A 22117-nucleotide genomic window follows, 5' to 3' on the forward strand; every position below is an offset into this window, starting at 1 on the left:
TTCATTGGTGAAACTACACCTGGAATATCATGTGCAGTTTTGTTCTAGCTATGAAGGGAGTGCAATAAAGATTTACCAGACTGATTTCTAGGATGGCAGGACTGACATATGAAGTGAGGCTGGATCAGTTTGGACTATTTTTGGAAATATTGAGGAAGACAAGGATGGAGCATAGCAATGACACTCTCATTCCACTAACAGCCAAAACTCTCACAGAAAGAATTATAACTTGAATGTGGCACCAGAATGTGACAGACACATTAGGACCTTGCTCCCAGTATTCAGAAAAATTGTGGCCAAAGACAGAGAATAAGCAACTAGGCTATATCAGGCTATATAAAATGTATATTATTTATGTTCAGAAGTTTGCTACCATTACCGATACCTATAGCATATTTAAAACATTATGAAGAGCTGTGAAAACAAACAATGATAAAACAAATTAAGAAGATAAATTCCGTGCTGTAGTACCTTAGTCTGTGCATCAAGATTTGCACCTCGTTTTACCAGAATTTCTGCAACATTGATCTTATCCTCCTGAGCTGCCAAATGCAGTGCTGACAATCCACTCTAAGAATAGGCACATGAAAGAAATGTCATGATTAGTTTACTTAAAAAGCAAGAGACCACTTTATTTTAAAAAAAACTGGCTCCTAGGATTCCTTTATAAGCTTAATGATTTATTATTCCCTTTCTGATCCCATCACATAATTTTCTAAAGCTATCTCTGCTGTTTTGTTTACTTCCTGCATATCACATAGAAGTCCCATAGCTTCAATCATTGAAAGCATTATTCAGGTCATCCTCCAGGGCAGCTGAGAACAACCTTTTCTCACATTTACCGTAGGAATCTGTACCGTTCAAACAACATATGCAGGCACTTCTCCATTGGGAGTTCACTATAGACAGGTGAATAGTGGATGTGATACAGGAAGAGAAATGTAGACAAGTGAGGAAAGAAATATACAACTACGAGGATCAGAGTAATGGTACTGATTTCTTTTTTACAGGACAGGACTTACAGACTAAATGGGTTGAGGATGGTAGTAATAAGAGGAGACTTGGTAATGTCCTTAGAACTTATGGACATGGAGTTTCACCTCTGATGATGGCATAACTTGTTTAACTATGACTACTGTTTTGAGGCAGCTGAATTGACAGGCTTCGCTCTGTAATGGTGGGAACATTGCAAAAGAGGGTGCAGCCCAGAAGCAGGTAAGTATAACATGACTGAGGTGGAGAGAGGATACAGCACGATTTGCTGTGTCAAAGAGGAGATTGATTGGGAATGAGGAGAAATCAAAGGCAGTGATGAGCATCTGAGGAAGATTGGCATGGATCAAAGACAGATATCCATAAAAGAGTATGGCAAAAATTCTAGTAGTGTGGTTGATGATCAAGAATACCTATAATTTCTGCACAGGCTAATAACTTTGTTTTGGTTTTGGGGGATACACTCCCTTTTGACTTGGCCCACAAGCTGTGCTGAAATAAAGAAATCACAATCTTTTCAAGAAGTAATCCATGTTTTCCTTGAAAAATTCAGTAACAGACAACTAAAATACTCAGGCCTCAGATTTTACTAAGGTGCCAAACTGGTTTTCCACTGCAGCTTGCAATTTAGCAGATCAGAAAATCTGTCAGTTCTGGCACCTATCATTCTCGTCCAAAAGCAGCAGATGGACACATTATGGGTGGTAGCCAATCGTGCGTGAAGCTGGGAGCGGTGCCTGGAATAACTAGACCAACACTAACTAGCCTAAGAAGAATATGACAGTGAACAAAAAATCTCTGTTCACAATGGTAACACAATCAGGGGTTGCAGGGATGAATGAGTGAATTTCAAAATTTTGGCATGGTAGGCTGATGTTTTGAAACTATTGCAACAGAAAGTTGCTCACCTTTTGGTTTTATCTTCAAGATGATGAGGAGTACAGTAAGTCAGATGATTCATTCCTATAAATACTCCTCTAATTAAGCACACAATCCAGTTATTGACTTAACAGAAGGTCAGAAGTTTAATCTTTCAGCCACAGTGCTTTCATTAAGATTTACAGGATATGCCCCTGAAGAATATGCACTTTGTACTTAATTTGCATTTTAATAATCTTTAAGCTGACTAGAAAAAGCTGAAAGGTTTGGAGTCAGAATGGAATAATTTAATCAAATGTTAAGAAAAGACAAATTGATTGATTTTAATAACACAACCAACCTACTTTCCTGTTTATTCACACTCAAAAGCTTCTAAACAGTGAATTCTAAAACAAAGAAGTTACACATGAGCTCTCATTTTTATTCTGAAAATTTGACTCCTCAGAGTTTGAAATTTCAATGGACTCTTCATGCCAGATATTGAGGGCGACCTCCAAGTCAAACTGTTCCAGTTGTTTTGAATTTTCTCATGCAAGACAAATGACAGCAATAAACTTGTTCAAAGGCATTCCATTAAGTGTCAGCTGTACATCTTTCTAAAATCATTATGGTTTTCATAAATATGTATTACAAACCAATGTTTTAATTTTAAAAAAATACCTGAAGCTATAAATTTGGGGTACTGCAGTCCCAATGGAAGCATAAGGCTGAATATCTTGACTGGTATTATCTCTTGGGATTCACATAATAGACTGCTGGTTTCACCAGTTGTCAATGGTCTGGCTATTGAAGGGAGAGATAAGTGCCCTGGGGATGATGCAAAGTGGTCCTGCTCAATCACCTCACCTACAAGGTCAGTCAAGGACTTGCTGGTAGCAAGAATGTAATAACTACTTAAACTTCTTGCTATGATATATCTTAAAAGGTATAAGTGAGTGCCACAGATAGATTTTTACTCTTTATTTTCTACATCATTTTTCATTATGGGACCAAAAATGTGATCAATGGCCACGTTCCAGCTGAACAAACAACACACGGTGATGTGAAATCTAGAAACAGGGATATTTTTGCGGAATACATCGCCTAATAAAATAAAGACAAGGATTTGAATATTGGGTGCCAGGTAGTGGGAGAATGCTCCCTTGGAAAGTCCTTGACACCAAAATCTAATGCTCATTTTTCCCAGAATTTCATGTCCAAATCCCTCCATACAGCTTTCCAGCCACCAGAATACCAAAACTACTTTGTTTTAATCAAAATCACAAATGGCTTCTTACATGACTGTGACAATGGTAAATTTTCCCTCCTTATCCCCTTCAACCTGTTTCTAGCCTCGGTCAGGTTAATCACATCACGGCCCTGCAAGGCCTTTCACTGTTACACAGCACAGTGGGACTACTCTCACCTGCTTCCATTCTAACTTATTGAATGGTAGCCAGGGAATCAACTGCAATGGCTTCCCTTCCTATACCCCTCCTGTTACCTTTGATATCCCCCAAGGTATTTCCTTGCCACATCCTATTTCTTATCAAGGTATTACCATTTAACTATGTAACCCAGGAAAAAAAAAACAGCATCACTTCCACACACATGCTGACATAGACTCTGTGTCAGTACCACTTTCCTCAATGACTGTTCTGTTGCCAAATTGCCTGATGGCTTGACTGACATCCACTGCTGGATGAACAGAAATTTACTTCAAATAAATACTGTGAATACCAAAGTTCTTGTCTTCAGTCCTTAGCCATCAATTCCTTGCCATTCCGTAACAACTAACTGAAGCTGAACCAGATTATTTGCAATCTTGTGTCATTCTTGACCCGGAGATGAGCTTCTAACCACATACTTACAACATTACCATGACTGCCTATTTCCATCCCTTTAACATTGCCCAAATCTTCCCCAACCTCAGGTTATCTGCTGCTGTACACTTTATCCATGGTCTTGTTTCCTCTAGATTAGATGATCCCAATGGACATCTAACCAGCCTCTGGTCCATAATGCTGTAAGATATAAGAACAGAATTAGGCCATTTGGGCCATCGCATCTGCTTCACCATTTGATTGTTTCTCAATCCCATTCTCTGCTTTCTCCCTGTAACCTTTGATCTCCTAACTAATCAAGAACCTAGTTATCTCTGTCTTAAATACACTTAATGACCTGACCTCCACAGCTTTCTGTAGCTGAGTTCCACAGATAAACCACTCTCTGGATGAAGAAACTCCTCCTCATCTCAGTTCTAAAGGGTCATCGCTTCATTCTGAGGCTGTGCCCTCGTGTCTAATCTCTCCTACCAGTGGAAACGACTTCTCCTCATCCACTCTAGCCAAGCTTCTCAGTATTCTGTAACTTTTGTCAATGAAATTCCCCCTCACCTTTCCAAATTCTATTGAGTACAGACCCAGAGGCCTCAAACACTCTTCATATGATAAGCTCATCATCATTCTTGTAAACCTCCTTTGGACCCTCTCCAACAGCAGCACATCTTCCCAGAGGACCCAAAACCACTCAATATTCAAAAAAAAATAGCCTATGCATCTACTCTTCTGACCAAAGTATATAACTTCACACTTTCCCATATTATATCACGTCTGCACTTCTTTGCCTACTGTTGAAACCTGAGTCCTTCTGCAGCCTTCCTGCCTCTTCAACACCACTTGCCCTTTCACCTATCTTTGCGTCATCTGCAAACTTCGCAACAATGCCACCAGTTCTTTCATCCAGACCACTAATGTATAACGTGGTGGTCCCAACATGACCAGTGAGGAGCTCCACTAGTTACCAGCTGCCATCCTCAAAGACTTCTTTATTCCCACTCTCTGCCTTCTGCCAGTCAGCCAATCTGTTGTCCATGCCAGTACCTTGCCCTAACTCGTCTTATTTAGTAGCCTCTTGTGAGGCACCTTGTCAAAGACCTTCTTGAAATCCAAATAGATCATGTCCACTGGCTTTCCCTTGTCTAAGTTGTTCATTACCTCCAGAAAGAATTCTGACAGATTTTTCAGGTATTACCTCCCATTGACAAAACCCTATTTTACCAAGCACTTTCAAGTAATCTGCAATCTCATCCTGAATAATGGACTCTAAAATCTTACCAATGACTGAGATCAGGCTAACTAAACTATAATTTCCTGTCTTCTGCCTCTCTCCATTTTAAATAGGAGTTTTACCTTTGTCATTTTCCAGCCTTCTGACTTCTGAACGATCACTATTAGTGCCTCCATAATCTTCCTCAGCTATCTCCTTCAGAACTCTGGGGTGCATCTGGTACTTGTGATTTGTCTATTTTCAGATCTTTCCATTTCCAAGGAACAAAACAGTACAACAAAGGAAAAGGTCCTTGAGTCCACCAAGTCTGTGCCAACATTTGGTGCCTTTCTAATCTAAAGTCTTATGCTTCCACGTGGTCCATACTCCTCTATTCCCTGCCTATGCATGTACCTGTCAAGATGCCTATTAAATGTTGCTACTATACCTGCTTCCACCACCTTCTCTGGCAATGCATTCCAGGCGCGTACCACCCTCTGTGGAAAAAAAACTTGCCTCCCACATCTTCATCAGATTTTTTCGATTTTACCTTAAACCTATGTCCCCTAGTAACTGGCATTTCAACTCTGGTGGAAAAACAGACTCCGACTATCTATTCTATCTACATCTCTCAAAATTTTGTAAACCTCTATCAGTTTGCCGCTCAGACTCTAATGTTCAGGATTGTTCAATCTCTACTCATAGCTAACTTCCTTCAAACCAAGCAACATCCTGGTAAACCATTTCTGTACCGTCGCCAAAGCCTCCACATCTTTCTGATAGTGTGGTGACCAGAACTGTATGCAATATTCCAAATGTGGCCAAACTAAAGTTCTATACAGCTGCAACATGACTTGCAGCACCTTCTTTTTAGGGATGGTCACTACATTCACCTCTGTCCCCTGACTATCTTGAAGTTCTGGTGTGCTACTGGTGTCTTCCACTGTGAGGATTGATTCAAAGTATCTATTCAGTTCCTCTGTGATGTCTTTGTTCCCCATAACTACTTCTCCAGCCTTATTTTCCAGTTCAATGTCCACTCTTCTAAAGACTCTTGCAATATTCTCATATTACAAGTTAGCTTACCCTCATATTTCATCTTTTCTCCCCCTTTATTTCTTTTTTAGTTGTCCCTTGCTGTTTTTAAGGCTTCCCAATGCTCTGACCTCCCACTGACCTTCATCATTCTGTATACGTTTTCCTTCGCTTTTATGATATTTCTGACTTCCCTTATCAGCCATGATTATTTCACCCTCACCTTTGTAGGTTTCTTATGAGTTTCTGCTATGCCTCCTGTGAAATCCCTGCCATTGCTGCTCTACTGTTTTCCCTGCTAGGCTCCCCTTCCAATTAACTCTGGCCTGCTCCTCCCTTGTGCCTTTGTAGTTGCCTTTACTCAATTGTAATACCATTACATCTGATTCCAGCTTCTCCCTCTCAAACTACAGGGTAAATTCTGTCACATTATGGTCAATGCTCCCAAGGGTTCATTCACCTTACACTCCCTAATCAAGTATGCCTCATTACATGTCACCAACTCCGGAGTTGTCTGTTCGTAGAGAGCCCTACAACAAGATGCTCTAAAAAAAAGTGATCCATCATCAATTATAAACCTGAGGCCTTCTCCAAATTTATTGTCCATATCTTATCTCACAGCAAAGAAGCAATGTATCCCTCCATGGCAAGCAAGGTGATGGGAAGGACAAATAATTGGGTGAGTTGGTACCAGAAGGACCATGGCTGAGAGGGTCCATTTTCAGATAAGAATGGTGGTGGCCAAAGGCAACATTCCTGCAAGATTCCTTTCCTACTGCTTTCGACCTTTCGATTTCCTTAAAACCTTTGATCAAACCTTGGCTTGGTGTCAAATGTCTTTTGGTAGTGCTCTTAAGTAGTGGCAGGACATATTTGATGACAATCATAACGCTGTAAATGTACAAGTTATCGTTGTTGACAGCAGCAATGGAAAAGCTTGCAACACCTAGTTACCCTGCAATGGCAATTATTTGTGTATACAATAATGTGAAACACAATACTAACGTACAGTGATGGGCTTCATGCAATTGTCCTTTCTTGAAAGGGCAAGGCACTTCACTAACACATTCAAATCACGAGTTCCCATGATGTAATTCCAAGCCCAACTTAAAATTCTCTTTTGCTACATGAATTTCTCAGGACTCAGAAAACACGTGATGAAAAGGAGGTCTGAGTTGCCAGCTACACAAGTTGAGTGTCTTTTACAGCAGGAGAAAGTGCGGACTGTAGATGCTGGAGATCAGAGAGTCAAAATGGTCCTGGAAAAGCATAACCAGTCAGGCAGCACCCGAGGAGCAGGAGAGTCGACGCTTTGAACATAATGACTGCACCAGGAGTGCTTTTAAAACACTTATTGAGGGCCAAGAATACTGGGAGTGCTCATGCCCAGTCATTCAAGAAAGCCATTAGACTTGTCCTGAAGAAGGGCATGTGCCCGAAACGTCGAATCTTCTGTTCCCTAGATGCTGCCTGACCTGCTGTGCTGTTCCAGCAATAAAGTTTCAGCATTAGACTTGTCCTGTCAATTTCGATTGCTGCTGCCATTATCAGTGTCCTCTCCCCAGGCCTGAGAGACCCAATATTCAGTCTTCCCACCTTCCCAGTGCTGGGCAATGTCCCCACAGGGTTCTTGTTACAACCCCTATGCAGGAGCAGGTCAGGTTGTCAATGTTGCTAGCTACCAGACGGAAAACAGAGGTAAAAAAACGATCACAAAAACCTGCCATTAAATTTGGTATGACCTATAAAGCTCATTCTTATCAGCACCTTCATTTCCTTTTGGACCTGCCGAGAAAAATCAAGGTCGGAGAGGAGGATTTTGTTTTCCCTTTGAGCTTCTGAAACCAGCATTGGGCTGAACGGGAGATCAGAGTTCTGCATTCTGTATCAGTTACCACCTGACATTCTCCAGATGGGCTACTTCATGGCTCACCATCCGTTCATGTCAGAACAGGATCTCAAAGTCTTAAGGGCAATCAGAGGCCCTCCAGTTTGAGCAGCACAGTATCAGCAGTAGATAAGTAAAGGTGCCACAAAACAGGACAATCTAATCTGTTAAATCCATGAGATTTGGAAAGGTTTTGATGTATATCTGGAGTGTTACATCTCAGGTCAGCTACCAGAAGATTGCATCCAGGCTGCTAAATATCTCCCATTGTGAGGTCTAGTTAGCAGCATTATTTTGAATGCCCTCAACTCCTTACTCAGATAAGGTCTTATAAACCTCCCACAAAGTGTCTGAACTCTCCAGTCTACATTGTGGTTAGGAGCCAATTTTTAATAAACTTGCAGACTTAATGAGCTTTCTGCACAGTGTACAAATGTGCAACAGATAAATTACTTCTTCATGCATTTCATGCATGGCTGATAATAGAGAACAAAACGCTTTGCCCAACTCGAGGATCGACAAAATTTCAAACAGTGAACATTGCTATAATCAAATCCTCTGAGTGCATACACAGGAAGACAAAATCTGCTAATTAATTTCATTTTACAAAATGATGCTCTATCAGAAAATGTACACAAAAATGCAAAGGTGTATGTTAAACAATGGGTAAATAAATATTCTGAAATTAAAGGCACAAAGTATCTGGCAGTTCAGCTACTGTACTCAGCATCAAACACTGTTTCCTTCACACTAGTAAACAGAAACAGAATGGTAAATGTCTCTGACACAATAATGTTTTGCAGTTACCTTCGTGGCCGCACTAACATTGGCATTTTTATCCATCAAGCTTGAAACCATTTCCACATGTCCCTCCTGCGATGCCAGGTGGAGGGGTGTCACTCCCTGCTTTGTTAGTGCATTAGTCTGAGCTCCATATTCCAATAAGGTGGTGGCAATTTCCATTTGGTTCTTTTTGGCAGCAATGTGCAGAGGCGTATAGCCATTCTGGAAAAGCATGAATTTTAGACCATAGGCAGTTAGCCTTTGCCATGTTCTGACCAATGCTATCATACTATTAGCTTAATTAGTTGATTAACATGTAACTCCTAATTTAGTTGGTTCCTAGTTTCAGTATCACTGATCCAAATATATCTAATATGTTTTAACCAGATTTTCTAAAGTAAAATATCTTGACCAGTTCCATTCGCACATACTTTTCAAAGTATTCATGCTAAAAACCAAACATTGTTAGATATTTAGTTACATTATTAAAGTATGAATGTTTGATGTGGCACTTCCCATTCCACTAGTGTGACCTATAGTCATAGGCAATTATGTAACCATTTAAGTATCGCATTTTTAGATCCTTTGAAAAATCTTCTCAGCTATCCACTGTCATTGAATTTGTTTTACCATTTAGTTTTATACTTCAGTTGAAAAAAAAATGTCCTCATTCTCGATAGCTTAGGTAACATTCTTGGCAATTACAGGAAAGCATCAAAAATGTGGCTTCAAGTTAAGGTCATAACAAAAATAATTCTGCATAAATGGTAATTTCTTGTTAATTTCAGAGTATGAAGAGAAAAAAGGTTTGATGAAATTAAGGCTGAATAAAAATTAGTACATAAGAACATTAGAAATAGGAGCAAAGAATAGAACAGATAGTACCTTTAAACCTTGTCTGACATTCTAAATGCTCTCCTGCCTCAATTCTATTTCCCTGCCCACTCACCATTTCGACTGAAGCCCTGAAATACCATAGGCTCAATTTTCCCATCCCAACATGGTAAGGGTGTTGAAATGTGAAGTCTGTCAAGCAATCTTTAGAAAATGGCTTATGGGAACGGAATTCAGCTTTCCCAAGGTGCCATTCCCATGACAGCATTGTTCTGCATCGCGAGGTGACAGGTAAGCTGTGAGCCCATAACATACTGATACTGGCACCACCATTGCTAAGTGGGAATTTCAGACACTTCACTTCTCCAGGAACAAGGATAGCTTTGAAAGGTGAGGTATTTCACCCCAACACAGAAATGTTGTGAACAATGGGGGAGTCATCATTTGGATTCAGGAACCATACAAAACACAAGCGGAAGGAGTGCTGCTGGCTTCAAGTTTAATAAAGAAGTTTGCTTCATAAATCGTACATGTTTTAGGGACTAACAGTAAGGTCTTGATGTCAGCAAGAAAGTGACCATTAAACAATAGGTTCATCCGGTTGTCACCTCAGACATCCAGAAAGCTATGAAGGCAATGTGCAGTACAGCAAAGTGAAAGCAAAATGTTTTCAGGTTAATTTGATTACACCATCTACTGCATAACATTTTATTCTGTACTGTATAATAGTAAATTCGAGAAATGATAGTATTAAATGGGTCCAGAGCTTTGATTATTTTCTCTGTGATGTTCAGGAGGATATCTGTTTGGTTGAGACAAAACCTTTGACAGAGATTCAACTTTTGGCTGGATCTATATCAGTCTTCAAAAGCTTTAAAGTATTAAGCTTGAGAGGATTAGTTGACACAGTTGTTCAATGGAATCTCATAATAAGTGCATGCCTGAATACCAAACTCAACAGTGTATTCTGCTTTGCTTGTTTATCGATACTAATGTCAAGGTTGGTTGGAACTTGATTATTTTGGCATAATTGTGAGCTGTTAGGAGAATTATTCAACCTACTGCGAATCCTCTTACAAGGATGCCTTCCTTGAAGAAGCTCTCTGCCTCCCTGGATGCTGCCTGACCTGCTGTGCTGTTCCAGCAATAAAGTTTCAACAGTGTATTCTGCTTTGCTTGTTTATCAATACTAATGTCAAGGTTGGTTGGAACTTGATTATTTTGGCATAATTGTGAGCTGTTAGGAGAATTATAGCTTTGTTTGAAGTGGATATTAAAGTACGCTTAAGAGCATTACATGGCTAGTGAGTTCTGTTTAAGGTGGGTAATGGGTGAGTGCATTGGTGATGGTTTAAGCAGGACTAAGAAGGCGTAGGCGGATGAAGTTTACAGGGCCTCAAACCTACCTCCAAAACTGGAATGGTGTCTCTACAAACTGTGGCAGACTTCTTAACTTGGCTGTTTTGGCATTGGTCTGCCTCTTTAAAGGCCTTAGATGTGCTGCCAGAGTTGGCAGGCCTCACTCCAGCCCATTCTTACCTCCCAGCCATGAAAATACAATCAGCTAGCAGGTGGGACTGTGACTTCAGAAAATCTCCCAATCCCTGGAATCCTACCCTCAAGATGAAAATCAAATCTCAACCGCTGAGTTATCTCAGCCATAAATATAAGCAATGAATTATCATCCACAGATCTCCAGGATAGAGGATTCCAAAGATTCTTAATCATCTGAATAAAGAAAGTTTTTGTCATTGCAGTCCAAAATTATTGGCATTTTGTCTTCAGATTGAGCTCCTGTGCTTTAATTTCCAAGCAGCGAAGTAATCTTTATGTATCAACCCCAATAAAGTCTGTCATAATCTCATATGTTAGAATGAGATTACCGCTCACTCAATATAGCTCAACATAGTCATAGAGTCATAGAGATGTACAGTATGGAAACAGACCCGTCGGTCCAACCTGTCCACACCGACCAAATATCCCAACCCAACCTAGTCCCACCTGCCAGCACCCAGCCCATATCCCTCCAAATCCTTCCTATTCATATATCCACCCAAATGCCTCTTAAATGTTGCAATTGTACCATAACATCTCAGCATAAGACAACAAAACACCCTCCTGCCATGTACTAAGGTAGTGAATCTTCACTGAACTCATTTGAATATAGGTATATCCTTGCTTCAACATAGAGACGAAAACTGCACACACTACTCCTGGTGTGATCTTACCATCTCCTTCATAGGATCACAGAACCATAGGACCCTACAGTGCAGAAGCAGGCCATTCGGTCCATCAAGTCTGCACCTACACTTCAAAGACCGCCCCACCCAGACCCAGGTCCCTTCTGTATACCTGTAACCCTATTTTTCCCAACTAATCCACCTCCGTTACACATCTCTGAACACCACGGACAATTTTAACATGGTCAACACACTTATTCTGTACACCTTTGGACTTATACTCTATATTTTTGTACTTCAATCCTATTGTACTCAAGGCCAACATTTGCCTTCATAACTGCTTGCTGTGCCTGCATGCTAACTTTCCATGTTCTTGGCACACAGTTAGCTAAATCTCCAGAATATCAACATTAAGAAGTTGTAAGAACTAATGGTTCTGAATGGGTTAATTTTGGGACACTGCAGTAAACTCCACCCATTGGGATGATGCAAACAGTCTCAAGTGGAGAAATTGATCTTGAAGGCAACAGAATATATATATCGATATAAATCATCTAGATATAGGTCTATATGCATATCCCAAGACTCTTAGTAACCATGTCTAACTAACTAATCTAACTTTTACCTAAACTAAACAGCATGAGCTGCAAGGGACACACAGAGCAAAGTGATCCCACAACCAACAAATCAGATCTAAGTTCAGCAGTCCTTCCACCTCCAGTCACGAATGGTGGTGCACAATTAAACAACTCACTGGGGGAGAAGCTGCACAAATATCCTCATCCTCAATGATGGAACAGCTCAACACGCAAGTAGAAAAAATCAGGCTGAAGCATTCACAACAATCTTCAACCAGAGATGGATGACTCGGTGCTGCCTCCTCAAGTGGTTGCCAGCAGTAGAGATACCAGTCTTCAGCCAATTCAATCTGCTCCACGTGATATCAAGAATGGTTGAAGGCACTGAATACTACAAAAGCTTTGGTCCCTGACAATATTCTGGTAATAGCACTGAAAACTTGAGCTTCAGAATTTACCACTTCCCTAGCCACAGTGTTCCAGTACAATTATAATACTGCATCTATCCGACAATGTGGAAAATTGTCCAGATATGGTCTGTAAACAAAAAGCAGGACAAACCCAACCGAGCCAATTACCATCCCATTAACTCTCTGTCATCAGTAAAGTGATGGAAAGTATCATCAACAGTGCTATCAAGAAATACAAGGGTTTTTACAAATACATTAAGGACAAAAGGGTAACTAGGGAGAGAATAGGGCCCCTCAAAGACCAGAAAGGCGGCCTTTATGTGGAGCCGCAGGAGATGAGACAGATACTAAACGAGTATTTTGCATCAGTATTTATTGTGGAAACGGACATAGAAGATATAGAATGTAGGGAAATAGATGGTGACATCTTGATAAATGTCCATATTACAGAAGAGGAAATGCTGGATGTCTTGAAATGCATAAAAGTGGACAAATCCCCAGGATCGGATCAGGTGTACCTTCGAACTCTGTGGGAAGCTAGGGAAGTGATTGCTGGGCCTCTTACTGAAATATTTAGATCATTGATAGTCACAGGTGCGGTGCTAGAAGACTGGAGGTTGACTGACGCGGTGCCACTATTTAAGAAAGATAGTAAGAAACTGACTCGGTGGTGGGCAAGTTTAGATTAGATTAGATTACTTACAGTGTGGAAACAGGCCCTTCGGCCCAACAAGTCCACACCGACCCGCCGAAGCGCAACCCACCCATGCCCCTACATCTACCCCTTACCTAACACTACTGGCAATTTAGCATGGCCAATTCACCTGACCTGCACATCTTTGGACTGTGGGAGGAAACTGGAGCACTGTGGTGAAAGGGTTAAAATTGTGTCCCAATACATGTGTGAATCTAACCGAAAATGGAAGGTGTCGCTTAGTCCCGTGTGAATCTTATTACACACCTTCCCGTGTGAATCTTCTTATCTGTATGTGACCAGAATGGAATGTGTTTTTCAGCCTTGCTCTGCTGTTCACATGAATGTTTAGATCTCGAAAAGAGTATATCAGCTGGAAAAGTCTCCAGTTCGGGAGAGTCTGCTCCGGGGTTGCGGTTAACCGCCGAGCGTGGGTTGTTGGCAACCGCCCTACGAGAACTGACGGCTCCCAGCTCCGGTAACATGTAGAGTGAGTATAAGCCAGACCCAGGAGTCTGCTCCGGGGTTACGTTTAACCGCCGAGCGTGGGTTGTTGGCAACCGCTCTACGAGAACTGACGGCTCCCAGTTCCGGTAACACGTAGAGTGAGTATAAACCAGACCCGTTGTAAGTACGAGACCTGGTTGTGGCGACGCTGAGGGGAATAAAATGCCCATATTCTAGCAGACTCGCCTCTTGGCTGTTTGTTCGGTGTCAGACTACTTTCCTGCGAGCCTGGTCCTTGACCTTGAGAATTTTTAAAAACAGAGATCCATATATTAACCTCCGAAGTGCTGAGAAGTCTCTTGATGGACTAACATATGTTCCCAAGGAAAGAATTTAAAAGTAATTAAATTATCTTAGGATAAGAATTTACTATTACTCCCGGACTGGAGTGTTGCAAAACAGTTGATGGAAAAGAAGTGAAGTAATACTTTGAATTTTAAATAAGAAGAAAAGGAATTAAAGCTGTATCAGAGATGGTATAGCACTTGAAGAAGTTAATTTGGATTCATGATTCTCTTGTTCCACCAGAGTAGTTAAAATTTTAATTACTTGAAGCCCACTGAAGTATTAAAATAGAAAAGAGTCATTCTCCCTTAGAAATGAGCTGGAGTGAGTCCTGCTAGAGGTAGACCACTAGATATTCTTAGAATTGCAACAACATAAGCTGTATCAATGCATTTTGATTCCAATACAGCACTGTTGTTTCTGTTCAATTCAGATAAATGTGAGGTGCTGCATTTTGGGAAAGCAACTCTTAGCAGGACTTATACACTTAATGGTAAGGTCCTAGAGAGTGTTGCTGAACAAAGAGACCTTGGAGTGCAGGTTCATAGCTCCTTGAAAGTGGAGTTGCAGGTAGATAGGATAGTATAGAAGGTGTTTGGTATGCTTTCCTTCATTGGTCAGAGTATCGAGTACAGGAGTTGGGAGATCATGTTGCAGCTGTCCAGGACATTGGTTAGGTCACATTTGGAATTTTGTGCCCAATTCTGGTCTCCTTCCTATCGAAAAGATGTTGTGAAACTTGAAAGGGTTCAGAAAAGATTTACAAGGATGTTGCCAGAGTTAGAGGTTTTGGGCTATAGGGAGAGGCTGAACAGGCTGGGGCTGGTATCCCTGGAGCGTCGGCGACTGAGGGGTAACCTTATAGAGGTTTATAAAATCATGAGGGGCATGGATAGGATAAATAAACTAAATCTTTTCCCTGGGCTCGGGGAGTCCAGAACTATAGGGCATAGGTTTATGGTGAGAGGGGAAAGATATAAAAGAGACCTAAGAGGCAACTTTTTCACACAGAGTGGTATGTGTATGGAATGAGCTGCCAGAGGAAGTGGTGGAGGCTAGTATAATTGCAACATTTAAAAGACATCTGGATGGGTATATGAATAGGAAGGGTTTTGAGGGATATGGGCCGGGTGCTGGCAGGTGGGACTAGATTGGGTTGGGATATCTGGTCGGTATTAACAGGTTGAACCGAAGAGTCTGTTTCCACGCTATACATCTCTATGACTCTATGACCTACTCAGCAATGACCTTCTCAGTGATGCCTAGTTTGAGTTTCGCCAGGGCCACTTAGCTCCTGACCTCATTACAGTCTTGGCTCCAACATGGACAATAGTGCTGAATTCCAGGTGAGGTGAGAGTGATAACCCTTGATATCGCAGTGAGTCGGTTAGTTCAACTGGCTGAATGGATGGTTTGAGATGCAGAATGACACTGACAGCATAGGTTCAAATCCTGTACTAGTTGAGATCATTGGGAAGACTCCACCTTCTCAACCTCACCATTGGAGGCATGGTGACCCTCAGGGTAAACTCACTACAGGTATTCCTCTATAATGAGTGGGTAGTCCTCTGGGGCAATAGTGACTTTGTCAGTAAGGTAAATGGGTACAGAAAAATACATTGAACTGAATGGTGTATCTGGTCAAGAGGCTTATTGGCCTTCTAATGCTCCTACTGGGGAGGCAATAACCGAACAATATAATCCAGAGACCCAGGTAATGTTCAAATCCCGCTATGATAGACTGTGGAATTTGAATTCAATAATAATAATCAAGAGGTTGTGGTCGATCCTATCTGGTGCACTGATGCCCTTTAGGCAAAAAGATCTGTTGTCCTTACCTGGTCTGGCCTACATGTAATTCCAGGCCGACTGCAATGGAGTTGACTTTAACTGTCGTCTAGGAAATTAGGGATGGATAAAAATGCTGGCCTAGCCAGTGGTACCCACACGCATGAATGAATAAGGAAATAACAATTTCTGTTTATCAGGTAATGAAATCTGTTGCATTGATAAGAATGCTGCTCTGGCTTCTGTCATATAACTTGACAGTACAGAAACACGGTTTAATCGCGGGATGACCAGGGCATATGGTTTTAGAGGTTAAGTAGGGAGTTAAATAGGGGTTAGAAATTTCCATCTCACCTCTTCAGTTTTCATGGACTTTTTCATATGGTATGTACTAGGCCACACATACCCAAATATTTTTAAGCAGGTAGCCCAGACCATAACTTTGCTATTTGGTTTAGCTACGTATATCGTGGATATTCCTGGAGTAAATTAGCTGGTTCGACTGCCAAGCTTCAAACAAACAGAATTTATTTACGAAATGATGGAATAAAACACAAAGAACAGAAAACAGAATACCAGACAACTTGTCCTATCTAAACCTGACTTCATGATGCTGCTCCGAAAATCCTTCCAACAATCCTGATACACATATCCCTTAGCACAAAGAGTAAAAATGACACAAACAGCCTACAGTTTGCAAAGTCAGAAGGACAGGAGAGAGAGAAGACCCTGCAGCCTTTCCCACACACAGCTGCCACTGAACTCACTAAAAGTTCTGAACTGAATAAAAAGAACTCTAATCTAAACGAAGGCTAGCTATGCACACTGCCCTTTGATTATTCCAGTTTTTTAATACGTGAAAGTCTTGGGCTGGAGGTATTATTCGTTATGAGTAACAAAGGGCCTCAATAAATCAGTCAAACTTCAGACATGAGGGAACCTTGGGTCGTTAGATCTTTTCTGGAAAAACCCAAGGGCATAGTAACCTTGTAAAAAGAACCAGTGTTAAGACACATAAAGGCATTAATGTGTGCGAAAGGTTAAACTGAAATGTGTTAATAAGGGCTCTGCATAACACAATTGTCAGTTACATTACTGTTAAACAGAAAAAAAAAATCAAATCATCTACAACATTTTGTTTTCAGATTATTGACAGAATTATTAACTGGTAACAATTAATACCTTGGCAGTGGCATGGGGAGAGGCACTTTTCTCCAGCAACAGCAGCGCCACCTTCTGGTTGTCATAGTGAGCAGCAACATGGAGTGGGGTTAGGCCATTCTGTAAGAATTTGACTTTGTTAGTAAGTGCTAGTGCTGTTCATAAAGGAAGATTTGTTAGCTTCTGTAAACAGTTTCTTATCTGCACAAATACATCAATCAAAAGATGGAAATAAGAAAGGCGTTAATGCAGATCCTGCAGCATTGACTTACCATCTAAAATAGATGGTTTCTATACACAATGACAAACCGCAAAGCTTCCGTTGCATTCCATCAGTCAGCAGAATTTCACAATGTGAATTATAATTCAGTAAATTGTAAAGGTATTCTTCATAATTGGAATGAACAAAGATCAAAATCTTATCACTGCATGAGTTTTTGCAAAAACAACTTTTGCTCCGTTCTACAACAAAAACACACAATCTGAATACTTTCGGGGTTCTAATACTGAGGTAGAATGACTACACACAGCATCAAGTGTCCATTTTCTAGACAAAAAAAAAATCACAAAAGGCATTGCTGCTGTTCAGGTCCATTCATCCTCCTCTCAAGTCAGGGTCAGCATAAAAGATATTGTTGCAAGCACTTCTAAGGAATGTTCTTCTCACACGCAGAATAAGTCATTTGTGTGAAAATCTCTCAAAGGAGGGGATGTTATTGAAGGGGTAGGGTGGGGTGGGGAGCCCTGCACAGTCTGTGCTGCGTGGAAATAATAATTAACGGAAATGCAAAGATTTAGCCTTTTAAATATTCCATTGCTAAACATTGTCCATTCTGGCTGTTAACTAATAAATCTTCAACAGATGTTTGGAAGAAAATAACTTATAACAGGAGGCTCTATCTTCACCCTGAAAGTCCAAAGTAAATTTACTTTGCATTCCTCCCATAAATGCAAACAGATGATAGGTCAATAACTGTGATGTATTTGAGATATGATCATTTCCTCTGCTACCCTGAAAACACACAGCCAAGTGTTTCAGGTCTGCAGAGGGGACAGGAGGACAAATGTTAATTTGTTTTTTATTCCTACCATGAAACAATCTCTCACTTGATGGCAGGAATAAGAAAACCTCATCTCATCAGAGCAGAAGCAGAAGGCTTTTTGAGATATAAAAGCCTTCTGTGAAACAGCTCCTCAAAATTGGAAAAAGCTGTTGTTTTTGAACAATTGGAAATAGACAGAAGCAGACAGAATATTAGAGGAGCACATTAGCAAAAAAGTAACATGAATCAGAACCATTTCTGTTCATGCAGCAATCCAATATGGTTTAGGTTCAGGACAGAAGTGCTTTAGGTTTAGAAAGGATCATCTTCAGAGTGAGCATGGGTGAGGAAAAGGATTATGCAGGTAATATTTTAACATGCAAAACAGACAATTAGGTCAAGCTACTGGAAAATTAGCTTCAATCGAAATGACTTTTTTCAGCATTTTATCAAATGAAATATCATTTTTTCCGTCAGTGGCCTAAAAGACCAGATTTTGTCATAAATTTTGGAATCCATGAGTAATGTTTTATGCATAGACCAATGTAATTATGAATTTTCTAATTAGAAACTGCAAATTTATTTTCAAAGTTCAAAATTTTAGACGGCCAGAATTGCGTTAGTTTCATCTTCCCATAGTAGACAAAACTAAAATCATATGTGTATTTCCAGCCTGAACTTTTAGAAGTTCATTAGTAACTTGCCTTGCCAGCAGAGTCTGGAGAAGCAGAGCGTTGCAGAAGGAGCTTTGCCACATCTAGGCTCCCGTACTTAGCTGCGACATGTAGTGGGGTAAATCCCTTCTGCATTAGGGGACAGAGGAAACAACTGCTACTTAGTTAACAGGCATGCTTAGAATATAGCATAAATGAGGAACAGGGAGACAATAATACCGTTTTATAGCAGTGAAAAACATAGTCACATGTACACAATGGTAAGATATTGTTAGTTTTACCGTACATGACAATTTTTCTTTGTGAAATTTAAGAACTAATCTTGCAAAATCTTAGTAATAGAATATATTTTTTGGAGTGAAGATGGCTTGCTACTGTAACTATGTGAAATAAAGAGGAGACATTGGATGCAGTTTCTATACAACTACGTATCCTGGCAACTAGGTAGTTTCTTTTTCCTCCACTTCGTTCACATTTGTTTGCCTTTAAGACATATGTATTCATTTTAACATTGAATATTTTATTTATGTGGCAGAAATGGAAAATGTCACAGCCAGTGTCTAGACTTGATAAATATTACCACTTAAGAGGCTGGCCATAACTCATTCATGATTTTATCCCTTTGCACTAGATGGTCAGTGTCAGTTCTAGAGAAATTTATCATCTTGCATTATTTCTCTATCACAAAAACTATTCTTCTAAAATCAATGCATTGAACGTCTGCCAGGTGGCTATGGACATACACTGAATGCTGTAATGTCTTTCCGAAGATTCAATATAGCTCATGTGAGAGGTTTGTCGGTCTTTCTGCCCCTGATGTCAGGCAATGTCACTTATCAACGAAGAACTGAACTAAAGCTCATCATTCTGAATTATTTAGTGAGAAGTGCAGGAATTCAAGTTGAAATGAGATAATTTTTGAAAAATCTAGGACTTACAAGGATATGCTTTGGAGAATAAATTGAAGAGGAGCAAGTTAATCGCAAGTGACTGTGAAAATAAATGGTTTAACAATTTGTCTGAATCAATTGCTTTGTTCTTATTACACAAATGACCAATTGTCTTTAATATTGTGCTTATCACATATCTGCCCATATAAATCAGAAATGATACACCCGCATATTCTTCTAGTTTTTTTCTTTCATTTTCTATTCTTGTTATTCATTCCCTTCTGTTTCTCAGGAAATAATTTGTGAAGCTCTACTCCTGACATGGAGCCTTGATAGGACAGAACACTGTTCAGAGGTAGGGTAGGGATGATAATGAAACTTCCTATCTAGTGATGCTCACCACTAGGAACAGTAGCTTGTTATGTTAGCCATACTGCTTTCTCAATTGGCCATGTGTGTTTTTATCATGTGTGTGGGTTATTTTGTGCAGAATTTGATGTAGTATTATCTTACAGCTGGCCATGATGTACATTTGCCTACCAAGAAAAAAAATACAAGTTTCATAGATTAATTTGTTACTAGATATTTCCTATCCTTGTTCCATATACATCATTTGTGTTTGGCTTATCAGTTCCAGCATTTGTATGCAACTTTTACACATTTGAGAAGACCAGTTTTGGTCAGAAAAACCTGTAGAGATTAGTACATACTTTCAACACCAAATCTATCCTCACTTAGTACAAAACATGAAGTTTACAATTAAATTATGGGCAAAACAATTTTTCAAAATAACAACAGAGCTATAATATTCACCATTATTTGTGGATAATGAGTAAAGCAACTTCAGAGGAGCAGCAAATGCACAGTTGAATCTAAATATCAAAAATGTGATGACTGAAGTATGCCACTCTGCATTTAGCTTTGCAAGCATCTTTGTTATAGAGTCTCCTTTATTAGGAGCATACTATGTTTGCCCATTAATTGCCTATTAAATTTGCCACAGCAAATTCTGGACCATTATGTTGTTTGCTAATTGATGCTATTTTTAAAGCAATTCTCTCTGATTTGAACACAGGTTTATAGTCAGGTGTTTCAGAAGTAAGAATCTAAAACAGGTAATCACAGTAATGGAGGAAACAGCAATCACATATTATTCTTTCTCCATGCTGTATATGTTACATCGGTAATGGGGCTGCATCCATTCTACAAAGGACACGCATCAAGTACTCTTCTGTGTTGAAATGGATCAATACAGTTATTTCAAATTTTACGCATCCTGACCTTCAGAGAAAACAGTATTAATTCCATTTTTGTGTTTGCCAGCCAAAGATTTAGTATTAGTATTGTGTTAGCATTGTTGCCAGCTTCTACCTCTGAAAATTCACTGAACCAAGACAGAGTAAAGAAAGCCATTTTTTTCCTCCATGTTGGAAATGCACACACAATGCTTTTGGCACTCAGTACAACTGGAGACAGGCCAGCTGCAGAAAGCTACCTTGAAATTGGCAACATGTTTAGATACTCAGCATGGTGGTAGGAAAAGTCACACTGGGCTGCAGGTGTTCTTTTGAGACTGAGGGAAGTGTTGGATTTTTCTTATTTTAGAACATCTAAATTAACTTTCAACTTAACTCATCTTGGAGATTAAATTGAAAGACATTTCTTTGAGGTACAATATTGGTTTGAAAATTGGAAGGAACCAGCAAAATATCTCTGACAATTCAGGACAGCAGAGAGCATTCTGGGAGAAGTCAACTCGGTCACCACGACTGAACAGCAGATCATGGAAGAACCTAGTGTCAAGCAACGGTATGCCCCAAACTAACCAGTTAGTAGAAGCAATCAATTCATAAAAGAAGCAATTAGGAATCATGGATGGAGCAGGGGGCAGGTACGCTTCTCGGCCTTTTGGCTCGGAATATGTGTAGTTCCTGAGGACCAGAGGAAGAGATTCTGCTCGAGTGCTGTTGGTTCGACGCAGCGGACGTGTGCTGGCGGGGGAGAAACCATGGGGATCGTGTTGCGAGTCGTCGGAGCTGCTGGAGACCATCGCTGGATCGTGATTGGACGTTGGAAGATCGTTTGGTTGTGCTGACCTGCTCTTGGTGGATCTTTATGCTGGCTTCGGCCTAATGCCAATTCAGATACCAGCCAACCGCAGAGCTATGGCCTCAGCAGCCGCTCGCAGCCCTGGCCAGGGCATTCGCAACACAGTCAGGGTGACTGTGAAGAAGATGGAGGAGCGCACACCGGTCGATTGGACGGTGTTTGTGAAGAAGATTTTGCTGGAGTGCTGCGGGTTTGAAGCAGCGGACGTGTACTGCCTGCAGGATTTCCCTGCGGCAGGCTATTTCGATGTGACCTTCAGGAGTGTGAAGAATTGCGAGCAGCTCCTGAAGGTCTTCAAGGAGAAGGAAGGGGAACCTCTGTTCTCCATCTTGTCGGCGGTCCCGTTGTGTGTGCTTCCT

The 22117-nt window shown here is 40.5% G+C and overlaps 1 protein-coding gene across 34 annotated transcripts in view; it reads right to left on the reverse strand.

The window, feature by feature from the left end:
* Window positions 1-22117, reverse strand: part of ank2b (ankyrin 2b, neuronal) — an 892118-nt gene that overhangs the window by 153116 nt on the left and 716885 nt on the right. For 33 of the 34 annotated variants that reach the window (XM_043697402.1, XM_043697316.1, XM_043697278.1 and 30 more), the window contains 4 exons: window positions 18790-18888; window positions 17064-17162; window positions 8630-8827; window positions 472-570 (listed from right to left, as the gene is read on the reverse strand). In XM_043697402.1, coding sequence (XP_043553337.1) covers window positions 472-570; window positions 8630-8827; window positions 17064-17162; window positions 18790-18888 — 495 coding nt within the window. The remainder of the gene's footprint in view (window positions 1-471; window positions 571-8629; window positions 8828-17063; window positions 17163-18789; window positions 18889-22117) is intronic. The other variant, XM_043697345.1, reaches the window with a different exon arrangement.

The sequence above is a fragment of the Chiloscyllium plagiosum genome, chromosome 1 (assembly GCF_004010195.1).
Source record: "Chiloscyllium plagiosum isolate BGI_BamShark_2017 chromosome 1, ASM401019v2, whole genome shotgun sequence".
Classification (NCBI taxonomy): domain Eukaryota; kingdom Metazoa; phylum Chordata; class Chondrichthyes; order Orectolobiformes; family Hemiscylliidae; genus Chiloscyllium; species Chiloscyllium plagiosum.